This window comes from Salmo salar, chromosome 06 (assembly GCF_965601325.2).
Source record: "Salmo salar chromosome 06, fSalSal1, whole genome shotgun sequence".
In the NCBI taxonomy this organism is placed as follows: domain Eukaryota; kingdom Metazoa; phylum Chordata; class Actinopteri; order Salmoniformes; family Salmonidae; genus Salmo; species Salmo salar.
Genome location: NC_138296.1, coordinates 86,610,441 through 86,633,534, shown reverse-complemented (window position 1 = coordinate 86,633,534; position 23,094 = coordinate 86,610,441). Strand labels below are relative to the sequence as shown.

The window sequence follows — 23,094 nt, the reverse complement described above, 5'->3', positions numbered from 1 at the left end:
CTATCCTACCGATCCTTGACTTCGGCGATATCATTTATAAAATAGCCTCCAAAACTCTCCTCAGCAAATTGGATGTAGTCTATCACAGTGCCATCTATTTAGTCACCAAAGCCCCATATACTACCAAACACTGTGACCTGTATGCTCTTGTCAGCTGGCCCTCGCTTCATATTCGTCCCCAAACCCACTGGCTCCAGGTCATCTATAAGTCTTTGCTAGGTAAAGCCCCGCCTTATCTCAGCTCACTGGTCACCATAGCAGCACAAACCCGTGGCATGCGCTCCCGCAGGTATATTTCACTAGTCATCCCCAAAGCCAACTCCTCCTTTGGTCACCTTTCCTTCCAGTTCTCTGCTGCCAAAGACTGGAACGAATTGCAAAAATCACTGAAGCTGGAGACTTATATCTCCCTCACTAACTTTAAGCAGCAGCTTACCGATCATCGCACCTGTACACAGCCCATCTGTAAATAGCCCACCCAAATACCTCATCCCCATATTGTTATTTATTTTTTGCTCCTTTGCACCCCAGTATCTCTACTTGCACATTCATCTTCTGCACATCTATCACTCCAGTGCTAATGCTAAATTGTAATTATTTCGCCTCTATGGCCTATTTATTGCCTTACCCCCCTAATCTTACTACATTTGCACACACTGTATATAGATTTTTCTATTATGTTATTGTGTTTGTTTATCCCATGTGTAACTCTGTGTTGTTTGTGTTGCACTGCTTTGCTTTATCTTGGTCATGTCGCAGTTGTAAATGAGAACTTGTTCTCAACTGGCCTACCTGGGTAAATAAAGGTGAAATATATATATTTTTAAAGCCTGAGGACACACACTTTCTAGTAGGCTTCAAGTCAAAATATGGTAAATAGGAGTGGCAATATCGTCTGCTATTATCCTCAGTAATTTTCCATCCAAGTTGTCAGACCCCGGTGGTTTGTCATTGTTGATAGACAACAATACATTTTGCACCTTTACCACACTCACTTCACGGAACTCAAAATTACAATTCTTGTCTTTCATAATTTGGTCAGTTATACTTGGATGTGTAGTGTCAGCGTTTGTTGCTGGCATGTCATGCCTATGTTTGCTAATCTTGCCAATGAAAAAAATCATTAAAGTAGTTGGCAATATCAGTCGGTTATGTAATGAATGAGCCATCTGATTCAATGAATGATGGAGCTGAGTTTGCCTTTTTTCCCCAAATTTCATTGAAGGTGCTCCAAAGCTTTTTACTATCATTCTTTGTCATTTGTCTATGTTTCATAGTATGTTTTTCATCTTTTTATTCAGTTTAGTCACATGATTTCTCAATTTGCAGAACGTTTGCCAATAGGTTGTGCAGCCAGACTTATTTGCCTCATCCCTCTCAACCATACCATTTTTCAATTCCACATCAATCCACAGGGATTTAACAGTTTTTACAGTCATTTTCTGAATGGGTGCATGCTTATTAGTAACTGGGATAAGCAATTTCATAAATATGTCAAGTGCAACGTCTGTTTGCTCCCGTGTGGTGTTTGCAATGCCAGGGTTGTGGGTTCGATTCCCACGGGGGACCAGTACGAAAAAAAAGAAATAAAAAAAAAATGTATGAAATGTATGCATTCACTACTGTAAGTCGCTCTGGATAAGAGCGTCTGCTAAATGACTAAAATGTAAAAAAATTACACACCATGGACCAACAGATATTATTTACATCAACAACATAGGAATCACTACAAAACTTATTGTATGGCCTTTAATACACTATATTAGGCCCAGCCTTTGGAACTTTGGTTTTCCTAGATATGGCTACTATATTGTGATCACTACATCCGATGGATCTGGATACTGCTTTCAAGCACATTTCTGCAACATTAGCAAAGATGTGTGTGGCGGATGAATCAGAATTAGTTGGGTAAGATAGATAATTAAGATGTTTTAGAATGAAACATTGTCTTCATATGTGAATGTGTTACGAGAATTAAGTTATCAATGTTCTTAAACCGAACTTCAATTAAACTACTCAGTCTGCCCCTCCAGAGGGTGTAAGATTCTGGTTGAATGAAGCAGACGGATAGCCAGCCTACAAGGGTCAAAACGTTTATTTATGAGAGCTCTGAAATCTTTACAATGTACAAAGCCTTTTATATTACCACACACACACACACACACACACACACACACACACACACACACACACACACACACACACACACACACACACACACACACACACACACACACACACACACACACACACACACACACACACACACACACACACACACACACACACACACGAACTTACATCAGTAGAGAACTCCACCCCGCTTTAGGCGGCTGTATTTTTCCACAGTACCCAGAACACCTGTCTCCTTATCTTTTGCCAGTCTAGCCGTTTTCGGGCAGTTGTTCCCCTCCCTAACTTAGGGAGGCCCTGTTCCTGTTCCTCTCACAAGGTCGTCTTATCAACTATGCCCTGATCATTTTGAAATAGTAACAGTGTCTTACTCACACACAGTATTGGAATATAGTTTTTAACCCATTATTATAGCCTTAGAATTTCGAATACATTTCAACAGGTTATATGGTTTCTGAGTGAAATAATTTAGTCAAACCTTTAATCATATAATTTCCATTACAGAATGTGTCTTTACCTATTCTTAAACCATGTGAAGGGATGGCGTGATTAATGGGGAACCAATTAATCGTCTCCACAATGTCTGTGCGCAAGTCACTCCCCTCAGTGAGCTTGTCCAGGAGTGGGAACAAGAGGTGTTTTACTGAGGATGTGCCTCTATGAGATAGCACTGACAGAGGAGATTTATGGTGTATTTTGATAAGAACGCCTAAATAGAATTCCAGAGCACATGAGCTAATAGTTATGTTCTATAGCGTACCAGGGAGGGACGGTTCTAGGGAGACCAAATACCGGTCTATATAATAAACACTGTTGAGATAGCAGTTGCTGTCTGCTGTGTTTTATAGATATCTTTTCATACAAAACTTAACCTTTGTGAACTGTTCCTAAGATTTGTGGTTCGTCAATGTACGTTGAAGGGGTGGATTCTTTGGTATAAAAAGCTCTTTGTATTGTTGTGTAGAGAGTGCATTATTGAAGGTCAAAGTACTTTTGCAAAAGTATCTGAATTATTAAATATGTAGTTTAACTCAGACTGGTGTGTTTGTAACTCTCCTCATTTGGTAATGCAGAAATTAGCCACCACATGTGATCAATACATGTTGATGATGTTTAATTCCTGTGCTGCTTGTAACTACCCTGGTGGGTTGACCAATAACCTGAACCAGGTTGCATGCACTGGTTACACTTTGAAGCTTTTTCTTCTTGAGTGGGCAGCTTGATGAATGCCAGTCAATATTTAAATCACCCAGAAAATATACTTCTCTGTTGATATCACATACATTATCAAGAATTTCATACACGTTATCCAGATACTGACTGTTAGCACTTGGTGGTCTATAGCAGCTTCCCACCAGAATGGGCTTTAGATGAGGCAGATGAACCTGTAGCCATATTACTTCAACAGTATTTAACATGAGATCCTCTCAAATTTTTACAGGAATGTGGTTCTGAATATAAACAGCAACACCTCCACCACTGGCATTTCTGTATTTTCTGTAAATGTTATAACCTTGAATTGCTACCACTGTACCATCAAATGCATTGTTTAACCTCTCTGGGCTAGGTGGCACCAAATCATCCCACCTACGTAACGCGTTATTCAAATTCCTCAAAAATGCTAAAACTTCAATTTTTCAAACATATGACTATTTTACACCATAAAGACAAGTCTCTCGTTAATCTAACCACACTGTCCGATTTCAAAAAGGCTTTACAACGAAAGCAAAACATTAGATTATGTCAGCAGAGTACCCAGCCAGAAATAATCAGACACCCATTTTTCAAGCTAGCATATAATGTCACATAAACCCAAACCACAGCTAAATGTAGCACTAACCTTTGATGATCTTCATCAGATGACAACCCTAGGACATTATGTTATACAATACATGCATGTTTTGTTCAATCAAGTTCATATTGATATCAAAAACCAGCTTTTTACATTAGCATGTGACTAGCATGTGACTAGCATTCCCACCGAACACTACCGGTGAATTTACTAAATTACTCACGATAAACGTTCACAAAAAGCATAACAATTATTTTAAGAATTATAGATACAGAACTCCTCTATGCACTCGATATGTCCGATTTTAAAATAGCTTTTCGGTGAAAGCACATTTTGCAATATTCTCAGTAGATAGCCGGCATCACAGGGTTTAGCACTCACCAAAGTCAGATTTTCTATAAGAAAAATTTTATTACCTTTGCTGTCTTCGTCAGAATGCACTCCCAGGACTTCTACTTCAATAACAAATGTTGGTTTGGTTCAAAATAATCCATCGTTATATCCAAATAGCGGCGTTTTGTTCATGCGTTCAAGACACTATCCGAAAGGGTAAATAAGGGTTACGAGCATGGCGCAATTCGTGACAAAAAAATTCTAAATATTCCATTACCGTACTTCGAAGCATGTCAACCGCTGTTTAAAATCCATTTTTATGCCATTTTTCTCGTAAAAAAGCGATAATATTCCGACCGGGAATCTGCATTTAGGTAAACAGACGGAAAAAAATAAAGCATTCGGTCGACTCGGGCACGCGCCTAAGCCCACAGTACTCTTATCGGCCACTTGCCAAACGCGATAAAGTGTTTCAGCCAGAGCCTGCCTCGATATCCTTCAGCTTTTTCCCGGGCTCTGAGAGCCTATGGGAGCCGTAGGAAGTGTCACGTTATCGCAAAGATCCTCAGTCTTCAATAAAAAGAGCCAAGATAAAACACACCTTGTCAGACAGGCCACTTCCTGCATGGAATCTTCTCAGGTTTTGGCCTGCCATTTGAGTTCTGTTATACTCACAGACACCATTCAAACAGTTTTAGAAACTTTAGGGTGTTTTCTATCCAAAGCCAATAATTATATGCATATTCTAGTTACTGGGCAGGAGTAGTAACCAGATTAAATCGGGTACGTTTTTTATCCAGCCGTGTCAATACTGCCCCCTAGCCCTAACAGGTTAACATGGAGCTGCCCAAAATCACGGCTGGCGAGAAGGATGAGGAAATATGCCCACACTCCCACGCTTTACAGGATGGTGCAGGCTTCCGATTGATGGAGAAGCCCCGCTCGATCCAGAGCAGGGATGGAAGGTTGCTGACGTCGACTTCAAAATCATAGGAGAAGGAGTAGGAGTAGGCACAGCGACCGCAGACACAGGTACCCCCAGCGATGAAGGGGCAGGAAGATCAGGCTCCAGGCACAGGTACCCCCAGCGACGAAGGGGCAGGAAGATCAGGCTCCAGACACAGGTACCCCCAGCGACGAAGGGGCAGGAAGATCAGGCTCCAGACACAGGTACCCCCAGCGACGAAGGGGCAGGAAGATCAGGCTCCAGACACAGGTACCCCCAGCGACGAAGGTGCAGGAAGATCAGGCTCCAGACACAGGTACCCCCAGCGACGAAGGTGCAGGAAGATCAGGCTCCAGACACAGGTACCCCCAGCGACGAAGGTGCAGGAAGATCAAGCTCCAGACACAGGTACCCCCAGCGACGAAGGGGCAGGAAGATCAGGCTCCAAACACAGGTACCCCCAGCGACGAAGGTGCAGGAAGATCAGGCTCCAGGGCGGCAAAACTATTTGTTGTTTGCATCTGCTCTGGGCCTCTCATTGGGAGTGTAGGCTGCTTTGCGGCAGGTCGCTGTCTTCGGCTTCCACGGCTCGTGACATGCGACCATCGTTGGTTGCCATGCTCCTCTTGCTGTGCTCCTTCGACTCCACTGTCAGGGGGGTCCCGAGTGGGGCAGTGGTCTAAGGCAGTGCATCTCAGTGCCAGAGGCGTCACTACAGACCCTGGTTCGATTCCAGGCTGTATCACAACCGGCCGTCCCATAGGGTCACGCACAATTGGCCCAGCGTCGTCCGGGTTTGGCTAGAGTAGGCCGTCATTGAAAATAAGAATTTGTTCTCAACTGACTTGCCTAGTTAAATAAAAGGTAAAAAATATATACACTACCGTTCAAAAGTTTGGGGTCACTTAGAAATGTCCTTGTTTTTGAAAGAAAAGCTAATTTTCCGTCCTTTAAAATAACATAAAATTGATCAGAAATACAGCATAGACATTGTTAATGTTGTAAATGACTATTGTAGCTGGAAATGGCAGATTTTTTATGGAATATCTACATTAGGCGTACTGAGGCCCTTTATCAGCAACCATCACTCCTGTGTTCCAATGGCACGTTGTGTTAGCTAATCCAAGTTTATCATTTTAAAAGGCTAATTGATCATTAGAAAACCCTTTTGCAATTATGTTAGCACATCTGAAAACTGTTGTTCTGATTAAAGAAGCAATAAAACTGTCCTTCTTGAGACTATTTGAGTATCTGGAGCATCAGAATTTGTGGGTTCGATTACGGGAAGAGAGAACGACAGAGAGGAAGAGAAAGAGAAAGAGAGAGAGCCAGAGATCAGGGTCAAACATACCCCCCCCTCCACACACACAGACACACACTCCCATATGCTTCATTAATCCAAACTCAACCACTATGTAACTGTACTACATGCTCACTAGAGTGTAAATGTACAACTACACTACCATACCATCACAGTCAGAGTGTGTGTGTGTTACTCTGTGCCTGTGAGAAAGGATGTGTAGTGTTTGCATATCTTAGTGCTTGTTTGACTGCATATGTTTGTTTCACTATGTTTGTGTGTGTGGAGTTTGTGATTTGCCTGAGCAGTGTGCCTGGTACCAGTGTGTGCCTGGTAGCAGTGTGCCAGGTACCAGTGTGTGCCTGGTAGCAGTGTGCCTGGTACCAGTGTGTGCCTGGTAGCAGTGTGTGCCTGGTAGCAGTGTGTGCCTGGTAGCAGTGTGTGCCTGGTAGCAGTGTGCCTGGTAGCAGTGTGTGCCTGGAAGCAGTGTGCCTGGGAGCAGTGTGTGCCTGGTAGGTAGCAGTGTGTGCCTGGTAGGTAGCAGTGTGTGCCTGGTAGGTAGCAGTGTGTGCCTGGTAGGTAGCAGTGTGTGCCTGGTAGGTAGCAGTGTGCCTGGTAGGTAGCAGTGTGCCTGGTAGCAGTGTGCCTGGTAGCAGTGTGCCTGGTAGGTAGCAGTGTGGGCCTGGTAGCAGTGTGTGCCTGGTAGGTAGCAGTGTGCCTGGTAGGTAGTAGTGTGTGCCTGGTAGGTAGCAGTGTGTGCCTGGTAGGCAGCAGTGTGTGCCTGGTAGGTAGCAGTGTGTGCCTGGTAGGTAGCAGTGGGCCTGGTAGGTAGCAGTGTGGGCCTGGTAGCAGTGTGTGCCTGGTAGGTAGCAGTGTGTGCCTGGTAGGTAGCAGTGTGTGCCTGGTAGGTAGCAGTGTGCCTGGTAGGCAGCAGTGTGCCTGGTAGGTAGCAGTGTGTGCCTGGTAGGCAGCAGTGTGTGCCTGGTAGGTAGCAGTGTGTGCCTGGTAGGTAGCAGTGTGTGCCTGGTAGGTAGCAGTGTGTGCCTGGTAGGCAGCAGTGTGTGTCTGGTAGGCTGCAGTGTGCGCCTGGTAGGTAGCAGTGTGCCTGGTAGGTAGCAGTGTGTGCCTGGTAGGCAGCAGTGTGTGCCTGGTAGGCAGCAGTGTGTGCCTGGTAGGTAGCAGTGTGGGCCTGGTAGCAGTGTGTGCCTGGTAGGTAGCAGTGTGTGCCTGGTAGGTAGCAGTGTGTGCCTGGTAGGCAGCAGTGTGTGCCTGGTAGGTAGCAGTGTGGGCCTGGTAGCAGTGTGTGCCTGGTAGGTAGCAGTGTGCGCCTGGTAGGTAGCAGTGTGCGCCTGGTAGGTAGCAGTGTGTGCCTGGTAGCAGTGTGTCTGGTAGGTAGCAGTGTGTGCCTGGTAGGTAGCAGTGTGTGCCTGGTAGGCAGCAGTGTGTGCCTGGTAGGTAGCAGTGTGTGCCTGGTAGGCAGCAGTGTGTGCCTGGTAGGCAGCAGTGTGTGCCTGGTAGGTAGCAGTGTGGGCCTGGTAGCAGTGTGTGCCTGGTAGGTAGCAGTGTGCGCCTGGTAGGTAGCAGTGTGTGCCTGGTAGGTAGCAGTGTGTGCCTGGTAGGCAGCAGTGTGTGCCTGGTAGGTAGCAGTGTGTGCCTGGTAGGTAGCAGTGTGTGCCTGGTAGGCAGCAGTGTGTGCCTGGTAGGCAGCAGTGTGTGCCTGGTAGGTAGCAGTGTGTGCCTGGTAGGTAGCAGTGTGCCTGGTAGGTAGCAGTGTGTGCCTGGTAGGTAGCAGTGTGTGCCTGGTAGGTAGCAGTGTGTGCCTGGTAGGCAGCAGTGTGTGCCTGGTAGGTAGCAGTGTGTGCCTGGTAGGTAGCAGTGTGTGCCTGGTAGGCAGCAGTGTGTGCCTGGTAGAAAGCAGTGTGTGCCTGGTAGGTAGCAGTGTGTGCCTGGTAGGTAGCAGTGTGCCTGGTAGGTAGCAGTGTGCGCCTGGTAGGTAGCAGTGTGTGCCTGGTAGGCAGCAGTGTGTGCCTGGTTGGTAGCAGTGTGTGCCTGGTAGGTAGCAGTGTGCGCCTGGTAGGTAGCAGTGTGTGCCTGGTAGGTAGCAGTGTGTGCCTGGTAGGCAGCAGTGTGTGCCTGGTAGGTAGCAGTGTGTGCCTGGTAGGTAGCAGTGTGTGCCTGGTAGGTAGCAGTGTGTGCCTGGTAGGTAGCAGTGTGTGCCTGGTAGGCAGCAGTGTGTGCCTGGTAGGTAGCAGTGTGTGCCTGGTAGGTAGCAGTGTGTGCCTGGTAGGTAGCAGTGTGTGCCTGGTAGGCAGCAGTGTGTGCCTGGTAGGCAGCAGTGTGTGCCTGGTAGGTAGCAGTGTGTGCCTGGTAGGTAGCAGTGTGCGCCTGGTAGGTAGCAGTGTGCGCCTGGTAGGTAGCAGTGTGTGCCTGGTAGCAGTGTGTCTGGTAGGTAGCAGTGTGTGCCTGGTAGGTAGCAGTGTGTGCCTGGTAGGCAGCAGTGTGTGCCTGGTAGGTAGCAGTGTGTGCCTGGTAGGTAGCAGTGTGTGCCTGGTAGGTAGCAGTGTGTGCCTGGTAGGTAGCAGTGTGTGCCTGGTAGGTAGCAGTGTGTGCCTGGTTGGCAGCAGTGTGTGCCTGGTTGGCAGCAGTGTGTGCCTGGTTGGCAGCAGTGTGTGCCTGGTAGCAGTGTGTGCCTGGTAGGTAGCAGTGTGTGCCTGGTTGGCAGCAGTGTGTGCCTGGTAGCAGTGTGTGCCTGGTAGGTAGCAGTGTGTGCCTGGTAGGCAGCAGTGTGTGCCTGGTTGGCAGCAGTGTGTGCCTGGTAGCAGTGTGTGCCTGGTAGGTAGCAGTGTGTGCCTGGTAGGTAGCAGTGTGTGCCTGGTTGGCAGCAGTGTGTGCCTGGTAGCAGTGTGTGCCTGGTAGGCAGCAGTGTGTGCCTGGTTGGCAGCAGTGTGTGCCTGGTAGCAGTGTGTGCCTGGTAGGTAGCAGTGTGTGCCTGGTAGGCAGCAGTGTGTGCCTGGTAGCAGTGTGTGCCTGGTAGGCAGCAGTGTGTGCCTGGTTGGCAGCAGTGTGTGCCTGGTAGCAGTGTGTGCCTGGTAGGTAGCAGTGTGTGCCTGGTTGGCAGCAGTGTGTGCCTGGTTGGCAGCAGTGTGTGCCTGGTAGCAGTGTGTGCCTGGTAGGTAGCAGTGTGTGCCTGGTAGGCAGCAGTGTGTGCCTGGTTGGCAGCAGTGTGTGCCTGGTAGCAGTGTGTGCCTGGTAGGTAGCAGTGTGTGCCTGGTAGGTAGCAGTGTGTGCCTGGTAGGTAGCAGTGTGGGCCTGGTAGCAGTGTGTGCCTGGTAGGTAGCAGTGTGTGCCTGGTAGGCAGCAGTGTGTGCCTGGTTGGCAGCAGTGTGTGCCTGGTAGCAGTGTGTGCCTGGTAGGTAGCAGTGTGTGCCTGGTAGGCAGCAGTGTGTGCCTGGTAGGCAGCAGTGTGTGCCTGGTAGGTAGCAGTGTGTGCCTGGTAGGTAGCAGTGTGCCTGGTAGGTAGCAGTGTGTGCCTGGTAGGTAGCAGTGTGTGCCTGGTAGGTAGCAGTGTGTGCCTGGTAGGCAGCAGTGTGTGCCTGGTAGGTAGCAGTGTGTGCCTGGTAGGTAGCAGTGTGTGCCTGGTAGGCAGCAGTGTGTGCCTGGTAGAAAGCAGTGTGTGCCTGGTAGGTAGCAGTGTGTGCCTGGTAGGTAGCAGTGTGCCTGGTAGGTAGCAGTGTGCGCCTGGTAGGTAGCAGTGTGTGCCTGGTAGGTAGCAGTGTGTGCCTGGTAGGCAGCAGTGTGTGCCTGGTAGGTAGCAGTGTGTGCCTGGTAGGTAGCAGTGTGCGCCTGGTAGGTAGCAGTGTGTGCCTGGTAGGTAGCAGTGTGTGCCTGGTAGGTAGCAGTGTGTGCCTGGTAGGTAGCAGTGTGTGCCTGGTAGGCAGCAGTGTGTGCCTGGTAGGTAGCAGTGTGTGCCTGGTAGGTAGCAGTGTGCCTGGTAGGTAGCAGTGTGCGCCTGGTAGGTAGCAGTGTGCGCCTGGTAGGTAGCAGTGTGCGCCTGGTAGGTAGCAGTGTGCGCCTGGTAGGCAGCAGTGTGCGCCTGGTAGGCAGCAGTGTGTGCCTGGTAGGTAGCAGTGTGCGCCTGGTAGGTAGCAGTGTGTGCCTGGTAGGTAGCAGTGTGTGCCTGGTAGGCAGCAGTGTGTGCCTGGTAGGTAGCAGTGTGTGCCTGGTAGGTAGCAGTGTGTGCCTGGTAGGCAGCAGTGTGCGCCTGGTAGGCAGCAGTGTGTGCCTGGTAGGTAGCAGTGTGTGCCTGGTAGGTAGCAGTGTGTGCCTGGTAGGTAGCAGTGTGTGCCTGGTAGGCAGCAGTGTGTGCCTGGTAGGCAGCAGTGTGTGCCTGGTAGGTAGCAGTGTGTGCCTGGTAGCAATGAGACAGTCTGTCCATGAGTGTGTCTCTGTGTTCATTTTCATGTTGTGTTATTTGTGTGTGCATGTGTGCATTAAAAGTTTGTGTGTGTCTGTCTATGTGTGTTTGTGTGTGCGGTTTCTGTGTGTCTGTCTATGTGTGTTTGTGTGTGCGGTTTCTGTGTGTCTGTCTGTGTGTGTTTGTGTGTGCGGTTTCTGTGTGTCTGTGTGTGTGTGTGTCTGTCTGCTCCTGGGCTGTGTAGACAGACAGCTTGGACATTGGAGCCGTGCGTCTGGGTGCCTCTCTCTTTGGTGTTTGTATGTATGTATGTGTGTGTGTGTGTGTGTGTGTGTGTGTGTGTGTGTGTGTGTGTGTGTGTGTGTGTGTGTGTGTGTGTGTGTGTGTGTCTGGTCTGGAGGCAGAGGGTATTTCCGCTTCACATGAAGTCTTGTGAGAACATGTGGTGAGAGGCGCCACACACGCACACACGCACACACACACACGCACACACACGCGCGCACACACACAGTCGTGCTGACTCATGTGGGGGATAAAGAAACTCCTGACAGAGAGACAGCAACTCGAACTGGGTCATTCACAAAAGGCTTTCGTTTAGTGATGTAGAGTACTAGGCCTCGTACTGCAGTGGTACTAGGAACGTAGAGACAGCAGCACCATGGCTACTCCTTACATTACACTTCCGCTATACAGAACATATAGAACACAAGTTATACAATAACACCACTGAAGATATGAGGATAGGAGCACAGTTTTCTCTAGACTCTACATCCTTACATACAGAGAATAAGACTCTATACTATAGAATCAACAGCAACCCCAAGTTACTGTAAGTACGTCAAGTCAATCTTCTTGGAACTTTTGGACATAGAAACAACGAAAACTGAGATGATTCTAAATATGAAGTATGCATCTGCTTATAACACCAACAAAACTTTGTAAATTCAAAACACAGCCATTGAGTCACTTCTCACAGTATATTCATCCTCTAGTCTCCACAGTGTACCATTCTAAGACACCAGTACATAAAGAGCTACGTGGCCCCTGAACAGCCTGACTGAACCTGTAAAGCTGCAGTAACAGATCTATGTTCACTGTAGAAATACCCTGAGTATACAAAACAAACATTAAAAAGGCACCTGCTCGTTCCATGACAGACTGACCAGGTGAATCCAGGTGAAAGCTATGATCCCTTATTGATGTCACCGGTTAAATCCACTTCAATCAGTGTAGATGAAGGGGAGGAGACAGCTTAAAGGATTTTTAAGCCTTGAGACAATTGCGACATGGATTGTGTATGTGTGCCATTCAGAGGAGGAATGGGCAAGACAAAATATTGAAAACGCTTTTTAACAGGGTATAGTAGTAGGTGCCAGGCTCATCAGTTTGTGTCAAGAACTGCAACGTTGCTGGACGTTTCACACTCAACAGTTTCCAGTGTGTATTTAGAATTGTCCACCACCCAAAGGTCATCCAGCCAACTTGATAACATTTTTGGAAGCACTGGAGTCAAAATGGGCCAGCATCCCTGTGGAACACTTTCAACACCTTGTAGAGACCATGTCCTGATGAATTCAGGCTGTTCTGACGGTTCCTAACGTTTGGTATACTCAGTGTATATATGGGTCGCTCTCCTTCAGCCATTCCCATTGAAACCTCTGGTCTATTCTCATGACACTTTCTCAGGAGACAAGACAGATGAGGTGAGAGATTAGATAGATAGATAGATAGATGACAGATAGATAGATAGATAGATATATGGAGAGAAATAGACGGAGAGAGAGAGATATATGGAGAGAAATCGAGGGAGAGAGAGAGATATATACATAGAGAGAGCGATATATAGAGAGAAATAGAGATAAATAGAGAGAGAAAGAAATAGAGAGAGCGAGAGAGAGACCTTAAATTGAATTGAAATTGAAAATTGAATTGAGTGAGAAAGAGATCTAGAGAAAGAGAACGAGACAAAGAGAGAGAACGAGAGAGAGAGACAGACTGACTGCATCTCTGAATGTTAGACCCGCAGGAGAGACTAGAGTGGGTTACCTTACGCAGGGGATGGTGAAGGGTGTGTGTGTGTGTGTGTGTGTGTGTGTGTGTGTGTGTGTGTGTGTGTGTGTGTGTGTGTGTGTGTGTGTGTGTGTGTGTGTGTGTGTGTGTGTGATGAGAGAGAGAGCTAGTGGTGGTGCTGGGTCTATTCAATATATTTCAAATCAAAGGATAACCAACTTGACCCATGCAAACAGGCATAAAACACACACAACCATTACCATACTAGCCACAGCAGGTGCTCCACCACACACAACCGTTACCATACTAGCCACAGCAGGTGCTCCACCACACACAACCGTTACCATACTAGCCACAGCAGGTGCTCCACCACACACAACCGTTACCATACTAGCCACAGCAGGTGCTCCACCACACACAACCGTTACCATACTAACCACAGCAGGTGCTCCACCACACACAACCGTTACCATACTAGCCACAGCAGGTGCTCCACCACACACAACCGTTACCATACTAGCCACAGCAGGTGCTCCACCACACACAACCGTTACCATACTAGCCACAGCAGGTGCTCCACCACACACAACCGTTACCATACTAGCCACAGCAGGTGCTCCACCACACACAACCGTTACCATACTAGCCACAGCAGGTGCTCCACCACACACAACCGTTACCATACTAGCCACAGCAGGTGCTCCACCACACACAACCGTTACCATACTAGCCACAGCAGGTGCTCCACCACACACAACCGTTACCATACTAGCCACAGCAGGTGCTCCACCACACACAACCGTTACCATACTAGCCACAGCAGGTGCTCCACCACACACAACCATTACCATACTAGCCACAGCAGGTGCTCCTCTACACACAACCATTACCATACTAGCCACAGCAGGTGCTCCACCACACACAACCGTTACCATACTAGCCACAGCAGGTGCTCCACCACACACAACCGTTACCATACTAGCCACAGCAGGTGCTCCACCACACACAACCGTTACCATACTAGCCACAGCAGGTGCTCCACCACACACAACCGTTACCATACTAGCCACAGCAGGTGCTCCACCACACACAACTGTTACCATACTAGCCACAGCAGGTGCTCCACCACACACAACCGTTACCATACTAGCCACAGCAGGTGCTCCACCACACACAACCATTACCATACTAGCCACAGCAGGTGCTCCTCTACACACAACCATTACCATACTAGCCACAGCAGGTGCTCCACCACACACAACCATTACCATACTAGCCACAGCAGGTGCTCCTACACACACAACTGTTACCATACTAGCCACAGCAGGTGCTCCTCTACACACAACCGTTACCATACTAGCCACAGCAGGTGCTCCACCACACACAACCATTACCATACTAGCCACAGCAGGTGCTCCACCACACACAACTGTTACCATACTAGCCACAGCAGGTGCTCCTCTACACACAACCGTTACCATACTAGCCACAGCAGGTTCTCCTCTACACACAACCGTTACCATACTAGCCACAGCAGGTGCTCCACCACACACAACCGTTACCATACTAGCCACAGCAGGTGCTCCACCACACACAACCATTACCATACTCAGCACAGCAGGTGCTCCTACACACACAACCGTTACCATACTAACCACAGCAGGTGCTCCACCACACACAACCATTACAATATTAGCCACAGCAGGTGCTCCTCTACACACAACCATTACTATACTAGCCACAGCAGGTGCTCCTCTACACACAACCGTTACCATACTAACCACAGCAGGTGCTCCTACACACACAACCGTTACCATACTAACCACAGCAGGTGCTCCACCACACACAACCGTTACCATACTAGCCACAGCAGGTGCTCCACCACACACAACAGTTACCATACTAGCCACAGCAGGTGCTCCACCACACACAACCGTTACCATACTCAGCACAGCAGGTGCTCCTACACACACAACCGTTACCATACTAGCCACAGCAGGTGCTCCACCACACACAACCATTACCATACTAGCCACAGCAGGTGCTCCACTACACACAACCGTTACCATACTAGCCACAGCAGGTGCTCCACCACACACAACCATTACCATACTAGCCACAGCAGGTGCTCCTACACACACAACCGTTACCATACTAGCCACAGCAGGTGCTCCACCACACACAACTGTTACCATACTAGCCACAGCAGGTGCTCCACCACACACAACCATTACCATACTAGCCACAGCAGGTGCTCCACCACACACAACCATTACCATACTAGCCACAGCAGGTGCTCCACCACACACAACCATTACCATACTAGCCACAGCAGGTGCTCCTACACACACAACCGTTACCATACTAACCACAGCAGGTGCTCCACCACACACAACCGTTACCATACTAGCCACAACAGGTGCTCCACCACACACAACCGTTACCATACTAGCCACAGCAGGTGCTCCACCACACACAACCATTACCATACTAGCCACAGCAGGTGCTCCACCACACACAACCGTTACCATACTAGCCACAGCAGGTGTTCCACCACACACAACCGTTACCATACTAACCACAGCAGGTGCTCCTACACACACAACCGTTACCATACTAGCCACAGCAGGTGCTCCACCACACACAACCGTTACCATACTAACCACAGCAGGTGCTCCACCACACACAACCGTTACCATACTAGCCACAACAGGTGCTCCACCACACACAACCGTTACCATACTAACCACAGCAGGTGCTCCACCACACACAACCGTTACCATACTAGCCACAGCAGGTGCTCCTCTACACACAACCATTACCATACTAGCCACAGCAGGTGCTCCACCACACACAACCGTTACCATACTAGCAACAGCAGGTGCTCCACCACACACAACCGTTACCATACTAGCCACAGCAGGTGCTCCACCACACACAACCATTACCATATTAGCCACAGCAGGTGCTCCTCTACACACAACCATTACCATACCAGCCACAGCAGGTGCTCCTCTACACACAACCATTACCATACTAGCCACAGCAGGTGCTCCTCTACACACAACCATTACCATACTAGCCACAGCAGGTGCTCCTCTACACACAACCATTACCATACTAGCCACAGCAGGTGCTCCACCACACACAACCGTTACCATACTAGCCACAGCAGGTGCTCCTCTACACACAACCATTACCATACTAGCTACAGCAGGTGCTCCTCTACACACAACCATTACCATACTAGCCACAGCAGGTGCTCCTCTACACACAACCATTACCATACTAGCCACAGCAGGTGCTCCACCACACACAACCATTACCATACTAGCCACAGCAGGTGCTCCACCACACACAACCGTTACCATACTAACCACAGCAGGTGCTCCTACACACACAACCGTTACCATACTATCCACAGCAGGTGCTCCACCACACACAACCGTTACCATACTAGCCACAGCAGGTGCTCCACCACACACAACCATTACCATACTAGCCACAGCAGGTGCTCCACCACACACAACCATTACCATACTAGCCACAGCAGGTGCTCCTCTACACACAACCATTACCATACTAGCCACAGCAGGTGCTCCACCACACACAACCATTACCATACTAGCCACAACAGGTGCTCCTCTACACACAAGCACACACTTTGGTTTGTCATAGCACAGGGATGACAGACACTGAAGAAAACACTGCTGCAAAGAAATGCTGTGTGTGTGTGTGTGTGTGTGTGTGTGTGTGTGTGTGTGTGTGTGTGTGTGTGTGTGTGTGTGTGTGTGTGTGTGTGTGGCCTTACTTTGGGCGTGGGGCAGGAGGCGGTAGAGAGGCGCGAGGTGGCCTGGGCGCGGGGCGACTCAGAGGGGGTGGTGCTCAGAGAGCCTGTATCTCTGGGGAGGACCTGGACACCCCTGGAGATGATGGAGTCTGGGATCTACCCAAACACACACACACAAACACGAGAAAGAGAGAGACACACACACACACACACACACGAGAAAGAGAGACACACACACACACACACACACACATGCACGCTCAGAAAATAGCACTGACACTGACTGCAGAATATGTACTATAGATAACATGCTAACAACACCCTTTAAAGGGGCAATCTGCAACTGACTGCTTTGTTACCGTTTCAACTGCAGATGCCCCTTTAACTTTGACTGTCTGCACTATAGCACAGCATCTTGTGCCTTATTGTCACATAGACGTGTATATTTGACTGGCAGAATGAATGACGGCGGACGGTGGTAACAAACTTTAACCCTAACCCTCCTTTCTAAACCAAACCTTTATTCATTTTAAACCCTATGCCTAAACAACTAAAATAGAATTATGCCGGTGGAATATACACTTCCTTATTATACCACATGCTTTCCAAACAGACAGATCCTGTAGTTCTCTTAAAAACCTCTTAAATGTAAAAGTCCCCATATTTGGGGGCAAAAAATGTTTTATTCAATTCAGTCTGGATTGAGTATGGTATCTGCAAAAGCAGGGTCGTCTTGCAAGAGTCAATCCCCTTTATCATGACATGGTGGAGGCATGCAAAACTTACTTCCAGCCTGCTCAAAATCTATCTATAGATGAGCGCATGGTTGCCTCAAAGGCTCGAACTGGCTTGAAGCAATATATGAATAATAAGCCAACCAAATGGGGCTACAAGCTCTTTGTGCCGATTCAGCCTGCCTACACGTGGAACTTTTTCATTTATGAAGGCAAGGCGATCACACTCACTTGGAAGGGCCTTAGTTAAGACTGTCATGCAGCTGATGGACTTCCCCTTACTTGGCAGTGGGTACAAGCTCTTTGTGGACAATTTTTATACTAGTCCCATGCTTTTCATAGACCTCTTGAAAAATAAAATAGGTGCTTGTGGCACCATTCGTCCTAAGAGAATCAGTTTCCCCAAGACCAAGGTAAACGACATGACAAAGACAGAGAATAGGGGGACCATACTTTGGATCAGGACTAACAAGCTGCTTTTTGTGAAATGAAAGGACACTAGGGAAGTAACCATGCTCACCACACAGTATAAGGCATTCAATAATGACCATATCTCAAGGAGGGTGAAAAATGCCAATGGTGCATGGGTGAGGAAGAATGTCCCCATTCCTGATTCTGTGAAGGACTACAATGCCAGCATAGGGGGTGTCGACCTATCTGATGCTCTGATAGGCTACTACCAGGTCCTCCACAAGACCAGGAAGTGGTATAAGACTTTGTTTTTACCTCTTTGTGGACATTACTATAGTAAATGCTTTCTCTCTCCAAAACAAACACCATTTGTAAACAGATCAGCTTATTTCTATTGTTTCACCTTTTTTAGTGAAGGACACGTGTGTAACCAAGTTTGTGTTTGATAAGAAATGTGTATTTATTTTTAAATGTATATCTGTTGCTTTTATATTGTTTTTGTAAACAGTTCATTTGTATGTCGGACCAATACATTGGATATGCCTAGGCTAAACGTTCAGGCACTTTGGAGAGGTTGAAAAAACACTTAGATATCTCTTGTATGTCCCCCGACACCACCACAATGTTTGAGAGAGGTTGGTGATGTAGACATTTTGTTTTTATAGTGAACAATAACTTTTAGGCACATTCAGTGTGCAAAAACAGTGCAATTACCACATTAAGACACTTTGGAGAGGTTGAAAGGACACTTGAATGTACCCTGGAGACCCCATAACACCACAATGTTTGAGTGAGGTAGATATGATGGAAATTATGTTTTCATACTGAACTAATAGCATTTAGGGACTGTGAATATGTCATAGAACTGGAATTATCCCATTTACAGACATATGCCACTTTGGAGAGGTTTAGGGACACTTGGAGACGTCCCGTGACCACACCTGACACCACTTACTAAAACATCTGCCCATTTCTAGTTGTTAGGTCTATCAGTCCCATGTCTAGTTGTTAGGTCTATCAATCCCATGTCTAGTTGTTAGGTCTATCAATCCCATGTCTAGTTGTTAGGTCTATCAGTCCCATGTCTAGTTGTTAGGTCTATCAATCCCATGTCTAGTTGTTAGGTCTATCAATCCCATGTCTAGTTGTTAGGTCTATCAGTCCCATGTCTAGTTGTTAGGTCTATCAGTCCCATGTCTAGTTGTTAGGTCTATCAGTCCCATGTCTAGTTGTTAGGTCTATCAGTCCCATGTCTAGTTGTTAGGTCTATCAATCCCATTTCTAGTTGTTAGGTCTATCAGTCCCATGTCTAGTTGTTAGGTCTATCAATCCCATGTCTAGTTGTTAGGTCTATCAGTCCCATGTCTAGTTGTTAGGTCTATCAATCCCATGTCTAGTTGTTAGGTCTATCAGTCCCATGTCTAGTTGTTAGGTCTATCAGTCCCATGTCTAGTTGTTAGGTCTATCAGTCCCATGTCTAGTTGTTAGGTCTATCAATCCCATGTCTAGTTGTTAGGTCTATCAATCCCATGTCTAGTTGTTAGGTCTATCAGTCCCATGTCTAGTTGTTAGGTCTATCAATCCCATGTCTAGTTGTTAGGTCTATCAGTCCCATGTCTAGTTGTTAGGTCTATCAGTCCCATGTCTAGTTGTTAGGTCTATCAGTCCCATGTCTAGTTGTTAGGTCTATCAGTCCCATGTCTAGTTGTTAGGTCTATCAGTCCCATGTCTAGTTGTTAGGTCTATCAATCCCATTTCTAGTTGTTAGGTCTATCAGTCCCATGTCTAGTTGTTAGGTCTATCAATCCCATGTCTAGTTGTTAGGTCTATCAGTCCCATGTCTAGTTGTTAGGTCTATCAATCCCATGTCTAGTTGTTAGGTCTATCAGTCCCATGTCTAGTTGTTAGGTCTATCAATCCCATGTCTAGTTGTTAGGTCTATCAATCCCATTTTTCTGATATTATTCACATGTTGTGGAAGACATGTTTCTTTCCAAATATACAACGTTTTTGCATGTCAGAATTATGTAATTACACATGAATAGCAGTTATTTTTGGTATGTCTATTTAGGTGGATATCTACATTTTGCCATTACATTTAAGAGGTTAATCAAGAGCTACTGAGACACTTCTAAATGTGATGATAGTACACTAATGAATGAATAATGAATTAACCTGTTCAATATGGATGGTATGATATTATTTCCAGGATGACATGGGGATAGATTATAGATCACAGAGATGAATCAGATCTACATGTAATATATCTAGGGCCAGTTTCCTAGACACAGATTAAGCCTAGTCCTGGATAGTGCTTTTTAATTCCGGATGTTTAATCTGGGTCTGGGAAATTGCCCCATGGAGTGTATGGCATGGAGTCTTACCAATGAAAGTCCATGATAGGACAATGATAAAACATGGTGGGATGGAGACGGGACTGGACCACACACATGTTACCATGACAACATGGCCACAGAGGTATAGGTCCACTCTGTTGGACAGGACAATGGAAATGGACAACAGTCACTTCAATGGACAATGAATGACACACACACACACACACACACACACACACACACACACACACACACACACACACACACACACACACACACACACACACACACACACACACACACACACACACACACACACACACACACACACACCTGAAAAAAAATGCATATTTCAGAGATTTGACCGACAGACATGGGGTTGTTACAAGTGTACAGAATAATAATGAGCATGGTGGTTGTATGAAATATGGCATGGCGAGTTGTTTAATATGAAATATGTAGATACATTATATATACAAAAGTATGTGGACACCCATTCAAATTAGTGGATTTGGCTATTTCAGCCACACCCGTTACTGATAGGTGTATAAAATCTAGCTGCCCCGGTCAACTATAATTTATTTTTGTGAGGTGGAAACATCTAGGAGCAGTAACAGCTCATCCATGAAGTGGTAGGCCACACAAGCTCACAGAACGGGACCACCGAGTCCTGAAGCGCGTAAAAATCGTCTGTCCTCGGTTTTCAACACTCACTACCAAACTGCTTCTGGAAGCAACGTCAGCACAAGAACTGTTTGTTAGGAGCTTCATGAAATGGGTTTCCATGGCCGAGCAACCGCATACAAACCTAAGATCACCATCACGATGCAATGCCAAGCGTCGGCTTGGAGTGGTGTAAAGCTCGTCACCATTGGACTCTGGAGCAGTGGAAACGCATTCTCTGGAGTGATGAATCACGCTTTACCATCTGGCAGTCCAATGGATGAATCTGGGTTTGGTGGATGCCAGGAGAACGCTATCTGTCCCAATGCATAGTGCCAACTGTAAAGTTTGGTGGATGGGGAATAATGGTCTGGGGCTGTTTACCATGGTTCAGGCTAGGCCTCTTACTTCCAGTGAAGGGAAATCTTAATGCTACAGCATACAATGACATTACATTTTACATTTTTACATTTTACATTTTAGACATTTTAGTCATTTAGCAGACGCTCTTATCCAGAGCGACTTACAGTAGTGAATGCATACATTTCATACATTTTTTCTCCATACTGTTGCCACACGGGACACAATGACATTCTAGACGATTTTGTGCTTCCAACCTTGTGGCAACAGTTTGGGGAAGGCCCTTTCCTGTTTCAACATGACAATGCCCCCGTGCACAAAGCGAGGTCCATACAGAAATGGTTTGTAGAGATCGGTGTGGAAGAACTTGACTGTCCTGCACAGTACCCGACCTCACTAATGCTCTTGTGGCTGAATGGAAGCAAGTCCCTGCAGTAATTTTCCAACATCTAGTGCAAAGCCTTCCCAGAAGAGTGGAGGCTGTTATAGCAGCAAAGGGGAATCAAGTCCATATTAACGCCCATGATTTTGGAATGAGATGTTCGATGAGCAGGTGTCCACATACATTTGGTCATGTAGTGTACGTACGTCCCGATTGTCCACCCTTTTCCCACTGTGTTCACTTGTACACATTGAGTCATGGATTTATGGTTGAAACTCCCTCTCTAGCCAATGCTTAGACCAATCCAATGCTTTGAAATGAAGGAGAAGAATAGTGGAAGTGTACACTATGGAAGAAGAGAGGAAAAAAGTGGAGAATGGGAACATAGACATTGCACCACCCTTAAAGTTCAGATCCCAGTCCTGTCAGAAAAAACTTCCCGCTACGTTCCCTTACCTCCCCATTGGTTACCTTAGCGGCGATGGAGGCAGCGGTGATGTGTGAGGACGAGGAGTCCTCGGTGGACGCCACACCACTGTCTTTCTTGTCATCGTCCTCCTCCTCACACTGTACGCCCTTGTCCTCCGTCTGCCGCCGCGGCGAGCTGTTGGGGGGCGGCGATAGGGGCGGCGGGGGCGAAGGCAGGTCCTCTAGCTCGTCCACCGCCTCCTTCATCTTGACCACGGCGTCCCGTAGCAGGTCGATGGCGTGGGGCAGCGCGGGCAGGATGAACTGGAAACACTCCTATTGGAGGAGGTTAGAGGTCAGGATGAGAGTTAATACAGCAGGATGAACTAGAAACTACTATTGGAGGAGAGGGGTCAGAGGTCAGGAAGAGAGGGAGAGTTAGGGGTTAATATAGCAAGTCAATGGTAAGGTATAAGGAGGAACAGGATGAACTGGAAACACTCCTATTGGAGGAGAGGGGAGGGCCAGACTGTTAGCCAGTGGTATTCAATGTCGGGGTTGACAAATAAAAAACTTACAATAAATAAAAATATTAAGAGTGAAAATGATTTTATTGGACAATATACAGTACATACGATTTTGAGATAAGTTGAAAAATACAATCACAAAAACAATATTGAGTAAATATATTTATTGGTTCTCATAATTTTGATGAGTGACGCAAATAAGGATTCAAAGGTTATTTATTGATGTGAAAATGTAAATGTTCTGATTTTAAGGTTGTGTCATTAGATTTGGAAAAAAATGGGGTCCCCATAAATTCTGGCGGAGAAAATTAGGTCCCCCCTGAAGAAGTTTTAATACCACAGCTGTAAGGTCATCTTGGCTCTTGTTCATAGAGAGCTAGCAAGCTCATGTTGTGGGTTCAATTCCCACTGGGATCACATGCACATATTAAATATGTGTGGATAAAAGCTTCTGCTAAGTGGTAGTAGTACATAAAGTAGATATCACACGTACTCCCCCCCCCCCCTTGGATCTTTAAAACATTTGTGGGACTCCAAAGTGGGACTGAAATTGAT

At 47.0% G+C, this 23,094-nt stretch overlaps 1 protein-coding gene across 7 annotated transcripts in view; it reads right to left on the bottom strand.

The window, feature by feature from the left end:
* The window catches only part of LOC106608213 (gephyrin), a 187,630-nt gene that overhangs the window by 60,612 nt on the left and 103,924 nt on the right, over positions 1-23,094 (bottom strand). For all 7 annotated transcript variants that reach the window (XM_045721083.2, XM_082977042.1, XM_082977043.1 and 4 more), the window contains exons 7-8: positions 22,076-22,348; positions 16,740-16,874 (exon numbers count right to left, since the gene is read on the bottom strand). In XM_045721083.2, coding sequence (XP_045577039.1) covers positions 16,740-16,874; positions 22,076-22,348 — 408 coding nt within the window. The remainder of the gene's footprint in view (positions 1-16,739; positions 16,875-22,075; positions 22,349-23,094) is intronic.